The sequence below is a fragment of the Anguilla rostrata genome, chromosome 3 (genome assembly GCF_018555375.3).
Source record: "Anguilla rostrata isolate EN2019 chromosome 3, ASM1855537v3, whole genome shotgun sequence".
Classification (NCBI taxonomy): Eukaryota; Metazoa; Chordata; class Actinopteri; order Anguilliformes; family Anguillidae; genus Anguilla; species Anguilla rostrata.
The window spans coordinates 38,967,161-38,977,304 of NC_057935.1; the positions used below are offsets into that span (position 1 = coordinate 38,967,161).

Below are 10,144 nucleotides of genomic sequence, written 5' to 3' on the forward strand. Positions count from 1 at the left end.
TGATGCAACAGTGCAAAGTCCCCCCAGGGATCAATAAAGTACGCTATTATTACTACTATTACTACTACTGCTACTACTAATTACATTATTGGTTTTTATTACATAAAAAATTGGATGGATTACATTATTGGGAGTTATTACACTATTGGTAGTTTATTACATTATTAGTTGCTACAGGGCTATAAAAAGCTAAGATATTGTTAGAGGGTGAATTATTTCCACATGATTTTTAAAACTCTCGACGGGTCAGAGCTGTTTTGGCGGAGGGGGACCTACACAATATTAGGCAGGTGGTTTTAATGTTGTGGCTGATCGATGTATGTCTGCATCAATGGTAAGCATTGCTTCCATGATAGCTGGCTACCTCACTAGTTGAGCTCTGTGGGTCAAGTTAGGAGCTTGGGCAGGTATAGCCTAAATAAATTGGAGTCACCAACAATCCAGGATTGCTTTCATAGAAAATGTTGACATAAAAAAAATTTTTTTTAGATTATTTTGAAAATATTTAAAAATACGGTGAGATGTGTGGCGCAGTCCGTAGGACAGCCAATCTGGAGCCCTGTACGAGTCCTCCTTGCATGGGCAGGGGTTTTATCCACTGCGATGAGCTGTGGTCACTTCTCTATCGTTTACACTCTCTGTCTGAACACAGCAAAATACTAATAATAATAATAATAATGTCCGCTCCCCAATTTAAAAAATCAAATATACTGAAGTTTAAATAACAGGTTACAATTTAATTAAGCTAGTGAGCACCAGAGCAAGAGCTCTACAGCTTAGTGCATAAGCCTGTTCATTGAATATTTCTGTACTGAATGACTGAGCCAGAGGCTGATCACTCATAAACGGCAAATTGGAAATACGTGAATGAAGCAAATTAATTCACCTTTTTGGTGAATGGAGCCAAAGGAACTGGCTCCGTTCCCTGAAAATAAAGACAGAAAGCTCACTATCACTCCTCACCCCTTTCCTTCCTTCTGTACAACATGTGACTAAAAATGAAAACAAGGCACCGGAGTTTCCCCAAAAACCTCCCGAAGCTTCTGGCAGCAAGACATGCAAATCATGCCTCGATCCTCAGCTATTCACCCATTCATTGAACTGCAATTGCACAATAAGGGAGCTCTTGTAGAACTATTAACACCATGAATTCATTCTTCCTTTTCTTTATAGCATAACGCATTCCATTTTAGATTTGAATCCGTGCATCCTGCCCAACATCTTGCACCCTCATGTAAAATGTTTAGGCAAACAAGGGCACATAGCTAAATCAAGCACCTGCTCAACAGTTTAAAAGTGAATAGAATGTCTTTGTTGAAAAACAATGAATAGTGTGACAGCCTTACAATGAACCAGACCGCGGAGGCTCTGAACGTCCCCCAGTTTAAGCCCTCAGAACACCTCATCGGCAGGGACAGAACCGTGCAAAACGAGGGACGCGGGAAACAAATTCAGACCGGCGGGGCCGGTTCAGCCGCGTCAAGACAAATGAAGGAACTGTCTGCGGCAGGAGTGGACAGGATTTCCATAAGCTGATGTGACACAGGCGTGCGACCGCTGCCAAATCGGCCGCCAAAAATTAGCCCGAGTTAAAATTCGCAAATGACACGGCATCAGTCTCTCTCTCTCTGCAACAAATTTCCATCCCCGTGAGCACAAAAAAATTGACAGAACGCATATGGGTAATGACAAGAGGCCCTTCACTGCCATCAAAAAACAAAGACACAACAATATGGCTGTCTGTTCGCAGCTCAGAGGGACCTTACGCTGATGCTCAGGAGGACGCTGTTGCTGCCATTAGTGGGGCAGAACTCAATGGCCACAGGTGGTTTGTCCACTCGAGGAACGGACGGCTACATCACAATCACGGCTATCTTCACACCAGCCTGGAACAACACGCTTCAGGCGAGACCTCAGGTGCAAAAATGAAGTACTGAGATCCGCTGTGAAAGATCGAGGGCCTACACGCACAACATTTACATTACATTACATTACATTACAGGCATACAGGTCTTTCCAGAGCGATACAAACTTACATAGCATTTACATTGATCCATGTATACAGTGGTATTATCACAATTCGTAAGTCCTTGTCAGGTACAACGGCAGTGTCCACGAATGAACCTGGATCGGTTACAAGCCCAGTTCCTTACCCACTGTGCTACACTCCGTCCACAACATGGACAGTGCCGTCCCTGGGAGTACGCTGGGGCTGCACATGAAGCATTTCACACGCACACACACTCACACACACATGCATACATGCACACATGCACACGCACTCGCACACACACACACACACACACACACCACACACTTCATTTACAAGCTCGGAGGCATCAAAAGGCACCCCACGTGAGCTGCGTATTAAGCCAGGTGCTGCGAATAGCACCGTCTTTTCCATCCAACCGCAGAGCACTACATCAGTAACTACAAGCTGGTCATGGATATGATGATTCATGGAACAGTTCCTATGACATATGAGAGATGGAATATTATGTTTGTCATTTTCTTTCATTCTATTTATTATATTAGTATTTTTTTTTGTTTCATTTCTGTCCTTTTCTTGTATTAAAAGCACATCTAGAATATCAGGTGCATCCACGTAACATTTAGTGAACTGCTCAAAAACCTTGCTTTGCAAAAGTGCCTTTGTACATCCTGATATTTTGCTGAGAGATGCTCCAGTCCTGTGGATGCATGAGAGGAGGTGGCTGTTCTGTAAACCCAGAATGCGGTTTACAGTGTGATCTCACTACCCACTCTGCAGTGGTATCCTGCCTAAACGTATAAAGACATCACAGAACATCAAGGTACATGAGCATGTGGGAGGAGTAGACTCTCCCGCACACAGATTCTTAATAAAAGGGGGGGGGGGGGGAGAGAGAACAGGAGTGTGGAACCAGCAGGAGCCCAACAACTTCACAGGGAGCAGCAGTGGAGGAGGCAACTGAACAGATGGTTTCTCCTCCACAGAAGAAGACAGACAGCACAGTTCCTTCACCATTACTGAGCTACAGACTTAAGACAGGTATCCAAAGGGAGATGGAGGTGCATTCCTCTCAACAGCAGTCCCCTAATCTACACAGAGACAAATACAGCAAAGTACCCACTGCTTGTTCCTCTGGCAAAATCATACCTATCTGTCCCTCCGTACCCAGCCAGCATGACTTTTGAACTGCAGGAGATACTGTGACACTGGGCAGCACTGAGGCTAACTGGCACCTAGGCTAATTGGCAGCAGCATTACCAACAAAGGGAGGGAGGGACGTAGTTGTCAGGAATGTCCCCGTCTCAAAGCAGACCAGCAATCTCTCCGGTTGACTGAAAGCATAAAGTCTGACTACACCGGCTGTGCATGAGCTACAGTCCACTGATGCAATGACTACACAGCTCAGCTGGAGTGAAAAGAAGTGGCAGCGGATGGCTCACATTCAGCAGAGAGCTAATGCTCATCTCTGCTATCCCAAATCAACTGAGGATATTGCAGTAATGGGACAAGCCATAAAATATGACTGGAATTTCCTCATTTAAATAGAAATAAACAAGTGAAAATTAGTTTGGTCTCTCCATCAAAATTAAACCAGGATTTCGGCATTTCGCGAGCATATGTTTCCAATTTACCTCATACTTCCTTCAGGCAGCTGTTGTGTATTAAAATGAATAAAACATAGTTTTAGATGTGGTATCATGCATAGTTAACAAGGTACAGGAGTCTAAAGATTTTCCAAAATGGCGGTCAGTTTGTGGGTTACCACGTTTATAAGATTGTATGTAAGGATATGAATTAAATAAGTCTGAATTTATTTATATTTATGTAACTATAAAGAATGCAAAAAAACAAAATGAGCACAATTTTGTCCCAAGTATGAATGCAGTACGTATGATAATCTGATCATAAAAATTTTTAAGAATGGAAAGTCATTTGTGGGAACAATCATAAAACATGATATAATGTTGATAATATGCGCATGGGGTTATCATTCTTATGGAATTCATTGATGGATAAAATCTATTTATCCTTAATCCTGATTATGGACCATACCTTTATGCAATACAATCTTTGAATAGAGGCAAGGGGCGACATTTCAAGACTACAAACGATAGGAAAAATAATCTTGCACATCCCAAAACAATTATATATTAAAAAGTTGTGTGTGTTTTTAAAATGACAGTAGATGCAACAGTGTGGTTTTCCTATTGGATCCCTGAACCAGAACAGTGAGCTCTGCTGGCCAAATACTACATTACATTCAAGTAGACATTGTAACAGTATGAAACTTCATTTATCATTTTAACATGCAGGATTTATGCAAGGGTGAAATCCATTTCCACAAATTAGCTGTGTACATATCTCCATGAAATGATAAAAGTTTGGCTGAAAAAAAAAACCCACATGTGATTTTATTCTGTTGAAGATTTATCATCAGCATACACTTATAGCTGTTATTTTGAATAGATGACTTGTTATTAATGTGTGAATAAATTATTTTTGTTTGCCCTTGTAATCTTAAGAAAGAATGAGATTCTTATCCCCATTTTTCCCAATGATACGAACATCTGAAAAGAATGGCTCAGTAAAAGTAGGCCATTTTGGACGATCAATGATCATTTATTTCTCAATGGCTACTTGGTAGTCTTTACAGATGAGTAAGGAATATGTACATTAAAGCACAGGGGTGCTGAGGCCATTTCTCGTGGAAAATTCAGTTTTAAAAATGCTCATTATAAATTTGGATGATCTTATGCTAATCTGGCCTTTGCATCCTCAAAACTTCACATCTGATAATATCCGAATATAACAGACCCCTTGCACTTGCACCTACATCTCCTAAGTGTGTAATGTTGTGCCTTAAAAAAAGCTAGCCAAATAAGGGGACCAGAGCTAAACTCTTGGCACGCTGGAATTTCCCATTACAATTCTGTTTATAATGACGTCACATCACAGTGCTGATAGAGGTTTAGTAATGTATTGTATCTGATGTTAAATCAAAGCAATTTCTTGCACAATTCATATTTATTCTGATTTCCTTTATACAAAAGAACTGAAATACTTACCTTTACGTCTTGAATGTTGAAAATACAAGACGTAAGTCAAAAGAAATGAATGGGAGTCGAAATGTCATGACGGTAACTACGTACGATTAGGCCCATACGAGCTTGTGCTACTTGCATCCAAGAGGACGAGTGAACCTAAGCATTTTTAAAAAGTGGATGTTCATGCCAGAATGCCAAAAAATATATACAATTTCCTTGTAAGGGCATGAGTCTGGGTAGCAGAATCAGTAAGACAGTGAGCAAGGTGCAAGTTTTCAGAACTGTCGATATTGACGTCTCTAATTTCCGCTTCATGGCTTATTACAAGGGGACCAAGCACTAAGGTGCACATGCACCCTAAACTGTTTTTACACACCTAAGATAATACGGGGGTCAAATGACACGTGTAGCCTATAAACCACCCTGCTATTTTGATGAACGCTAGTTTTATATTATTTATACGTGTGTTATGTCCTCAGCCGAAGGTAAACTGGAAAAAAGGTCATAACTTTTTAATGAACTGTTGGAACAAAATTCCGCTTTTTGAGCTTTGTAATGCATCTCAAGTCTCTTATTTCTAGTACCTATTGGTACTGACGGATCCAGTGCTTCGGCTGCAAAATCCAATATGGCGACTATTTTTGTCATCATTAGGAATGTCTAATAAATCATTTGTACGTCGTTTTGACCCGAAACTTTGCCCACATTCAGCCTTTGACATAGTATATATTATCAAATACAATTACAACTGCTCTGCAAATGTCAAACAATCACACTGCAAGGCACTACATCTTTACAAGGTAGTTGTCAACATAGCCATCTTAATTAACGCGTTACGTTAAACTGGAAACAAGTGAAGATACTGCTCTGTCGTTTCACAACCAACTAGACAACTGGCCACGTAACGTTACCGAGGCCGTTTGGCCAGGAGCACGCGTGAAAGCAATCGACCAAGAGCATCAACGACACGAACAGCACATCTAAACATCAACAACACCAAAGCGCACGTCGCCTACGGTGCTTGGAGCTATCAGGATAGCTAACGTTAGTTAGCTAGTAGCTAGCAATTCGGCTGTGTCAACTGGACTATACCACAGTAGCATCACCGAGGTATCACTTGCCTTCCGAAGCGCACAGGATTATAAAACTGTGTTAAGTATGGGTTGCCCTTTACCTGGATGTAGTTGTTTTCACAGTAATCCGCAACTCTTTCGAGATTAGTGAAACTATCCAGCAAAGCTCTCCGACCAGCTGGAATCTCCTCTTCCAAGAGCATCTGTAGCTCCGCCATCTTTACATCTTTCAGCACACCGATGCACAAGCACTCTTCCACAGGAAGCGGGAGCGAATCCAACTTCCTTTTGTATGGAAAGAGTTTTTGCAGAACAGACTTATACGTCACAAACATCACTGCTGGTAACAACTTTGTTTAATAATGTAGGCTGCATCAGTGTTTTAAAGACGAATGTGGTACAAATGAATATTGTTGCATTATAGGAGATGTGCTAGCCTTCGACATTTCGTTCTTCCATTGAACTGTAAAGTCGGTGCAGGTCTAGCAAGCAGTACAGCCATCCTCAGCTAAACAGTATGCTGTTTTATATTATCTCCAAACTTAACACTAACACAGGACCTGTATGTAAAGCAAAAGACTTAACCTTAAAAAAAAATGACCTATGAACCCTATGATTTGAAGAGGGTAGGGCTGCAGCCTTGAGAGTGTTAATTGATGTAGTTGATATATATAAAGATAAGGTATGAACCTTGATGCTTTTATTCAAAGTAAATTAGTAAATCTGTGCTGTTAATCATGCTGAGAAGCAAAGTGCAATCAGTCAGAATTTTTTGAGGCAAAATTTGAGGGCATGTTATAGCCACATTTTAAAAGTATCTCCATCTAATTGCCTGTTGGTTGGCTCCTCTAGCTAAAACGTTTGGCATCAGCAAGTTACATGACCCACCTCTAATATTGAATTATGATAGAATCCTGACTGCACCAGGGTAGACTGTGGCCATACTAATGTGGCTGGTGTTGAATAATAAGGTATACACTTATTGGCTGTAATCACCTGAGTTGTAGTATTGTTGTTTACATCAGGAATGTGCAGCCTAGATTTTGGGACCATGCTGTCTTTATGGAAGGTGCTTATGTAGACAAGACAGAAGAAATCAGCATGAATGTACACATTTCGGTATATGTGAAAAATGCACACATATACAGTGTTGGGGGAAACTACTCTGAAAGCATTGTTATACAAACTACCATTTAATTCACACTAAAAGTAGTTGAATGACAGCAAAGCTACCCGAAAGTGAAGTATAGATTGCAAAACTACAGTTACTCAAAAATGTAGTTCAAACTACTTCGTAAAAAAAATAAAATAATAATCATTATTCATTCTGTTCCGCAGACATGACGCATGTGTGAGCAATGCCTTCTTTTTGCACATGGGGAGAACCAAGCAATGTGTTGCAATTTTCAGTTGACCATTGGCAACTATAGTGGAACGGAGTGCTTCTCACCAATCAGGATTAGAGGTCAAAGATAGAGATGGGGTTGTTGGGGAGGAGAGTAAAAGACTGTGCTTAAAGTGATGTTGGGTATGATGATGTGCTTCTCTTGGCCCCCAGGGCATCATTCAGTACACTAGAGGCCAGTAGTTTCCTAAAAGTTCAGCAACACAGGTAAAACACCAGCATGGACAAGATGAATCTGTGTATGTCTGAGGGTGTGGTTCTGCAAACACAAAAAGGAAAATGTAAGTGCCAATACAATTCAGGAAATGTGAAATATCAATGAAATATGATGCATGCATAATTATCAATAATATTAATAGCAAACCTTTCCTTTTACATATCAACCTGCAGTGGTTTCTGCAATAGTATAACATTAATATGAAAAATAACATTTCTGTACAGAAAATCACACATGCATGAACATAACAATAAGGGACAATTACATCAAATGCTGTACAGAGCATTAAATCGGCACATGCATCAAGACAATAAAGTATTGCTACATGTTCAGTAGCCCTGTACTGGGCTCAGAGAGCTCAAGAGGTCCACATGCATAATACAACAGATAAATCAAAATGTGCTAGTCCATCCAATATAACAAAACGGTAATTGACTACTATAACCATTACACAGATTTTAATGTAGCTGAACTTCCAGCAAACTGCTGCAAAATCTAAATAAACTACTAGTTTAACATGTAGTTAAACTACTCCACAACACTCCACATATATACCAGAACACACAAAGAACATTTGACACTTGACAGCCAATCCATCTACCATAGGGGGCAGGGTTGCAGTTTGTCTTTTTGGGGTATGATTTTGGCTTAATGATGGAACATTGAGCTCACATGAGCAGAGTGGCTCTACTGCATTCCATTTATTGGAGTGCTGGCTCCAGCTTACATCTCCCACTGTTGCTGCTCCAATTCCTGCTGATTGTTCAATGTGTAATGGAATTGCTTAATGAAGCAATTGCTTTGGGGGTGCCGAGGGTCATATTATGGGTCTTCATTATCCCCAGTCATTGACATACATGGAAGTCGTTGGAAACATGCGACTCGGCATCCAGTATGCGATGTTTCAGTGTACCTGTGGCCAAATCTGTACTCTTATTGTAAACTCAAACCCTGGCAATGCCTCAAACCAACAGTCAAGCCCATAAGCTGTAAGACGGACTGATCATTTCTGCCTTTGTTATGTCTTTTACGTTTAATTTCCTGCTCAGTAGAAGACAGTGGGCACTCTGCTAAATGGATTCTGCACCTCCTTGTTTATTTTGTGCTTCACTAAACTAGTGCGACTTCAGTCGATATTGTAATCTACAAGCAGGTGTGTACACTGTAATGTCCGTGCTGTTAGTCTGTTACTAACCTTTTGCTGTTACATTGTAATAACAAGTTTGTAGCTTCCCTTTAACACTGCTCATTCCTCACACCGAGCAAGACGAGGCGTGGCAGAGGGGAATTGCTGCTAACAGCATGACTGACATGCAGTCCTAGGAGGGTCCACTTGTCATTAGAGAGGAGAGTAGTAGTGCTGAGAGGACGGTGGCTTCATCATCATCCTGAAATGAAGCGATGTGTTATCCTTTAGAAGTGCACGGTCACTTAGTCCTGAATTCTCTCTGCTGGGATGACTCCTAATGTCCCTTAGTGCTGTGTGTTCAGCTCCTCTGGGTTCAGCTGAGAGAGTCACTGGCAAGTTCTTCATACAAGGGTAGTTTTTCATTTTATGCTATGATGAACCTGTCAGGAGTTGGAAACAATGACCAAGCTGATTAATTAGGAGCAGCATATGGAAAGTGAGTTGGCAGTTATCGAAACACACCTGAATGCTGTTAGGATTGAGGGGGTTAAAAGGGAGTGGTAGGCAGGAATCAGGAAGGTGAAGTTTAGTGTGTGTTTGCAGGTGAATTGGATGGTTGGGCAGACTGCACTGGTATGACCAGTCAAATAAGGTGAATGTGTGGATTTCTTTCTTTATGTTCTTTTCTTTTCAGGTTTAGTTGGTGGGGGGGGGGGGGTTCCTTCTTTGTAGTTGGTTGTGTCACATTCATGGAAAACCAGGTAATGTCAGGAAGATGTAGAGGGGAGCAATTGCCCAGGATGGAGCCAGCACAGGGCATTATATATATTTTTTATTTGTTAACAATTTTGGGGGGAGGGAGGACCTGAATTGTGGTGCAGTAGCAGCTCCACCCCTGCACTTTCCCTTATTCCCTTTTCTGTTTTGTGTTACGTGCTGTTGCTGTAGCAGGTGAAGTGTGGTGTGCCTGAGCAAGGGAAATCATGTGGGCGTGTTCTGGGTGTGGTGTGAAGTGGAATTTGCAATGTGTATGTGTGGATGGGAGGGAGCATAGGAACATGCAGTGAAACCAGACCAGCAATTTGGCATCTTGTAGTGTCCCATACCTGCATCAGCAGGGGACTGGAAGCCAAGTTGTTCTTAGGGAGATTAGTGAGCTGCAGGAGGGAACATTAAGGGGGTTCAAACTGAGTGATGGTGATTGTGAACCCAGTTAAATCAAAGCCTGATTCTTTTACATCCCTCTTGTCCAGTGTTCTGCTTGGGGTACCCAGTGTGGATTC

The 10,144-nt window shown here is 41.3% G+C and overlaps 1 protein-coding gene across 29 annotated transcripts in view; it reads right to left on the reverse strand.

The window, feature by feature from the left end:
• LOC135250787 (abl interactor 2-like) overlaps positions 1-6,388 on the reverse strand; it is a 30,797-nt gene extending 24,409 nt beyond the window's left edge. For 12 of the 29 annotated variants that reach the window (XM_064327492.1, XM_064327490.1, XM_064327491.1 and 9 more), the window contains exon 1: positions 6,212-6,385. In XM_064327492.1, the coding sequence (XP_064183562.1) occupies positions 6,212-6,328 (117 nt within the window). In that variant the 5' untranslated portion in view covers positions 6,329-6,385. Of the gene's footprint in view, positions 1-6,211 lie in introns of all 29 variants that reach the window. The other 17 variants (XM_064327476.1, XM_064327475.1, XM_064327470.1 and 14 more) reach the window with 4 other exon arrangements.
• Positions 6,389-10,144: the final 3,756 nt, after the last annotated feature.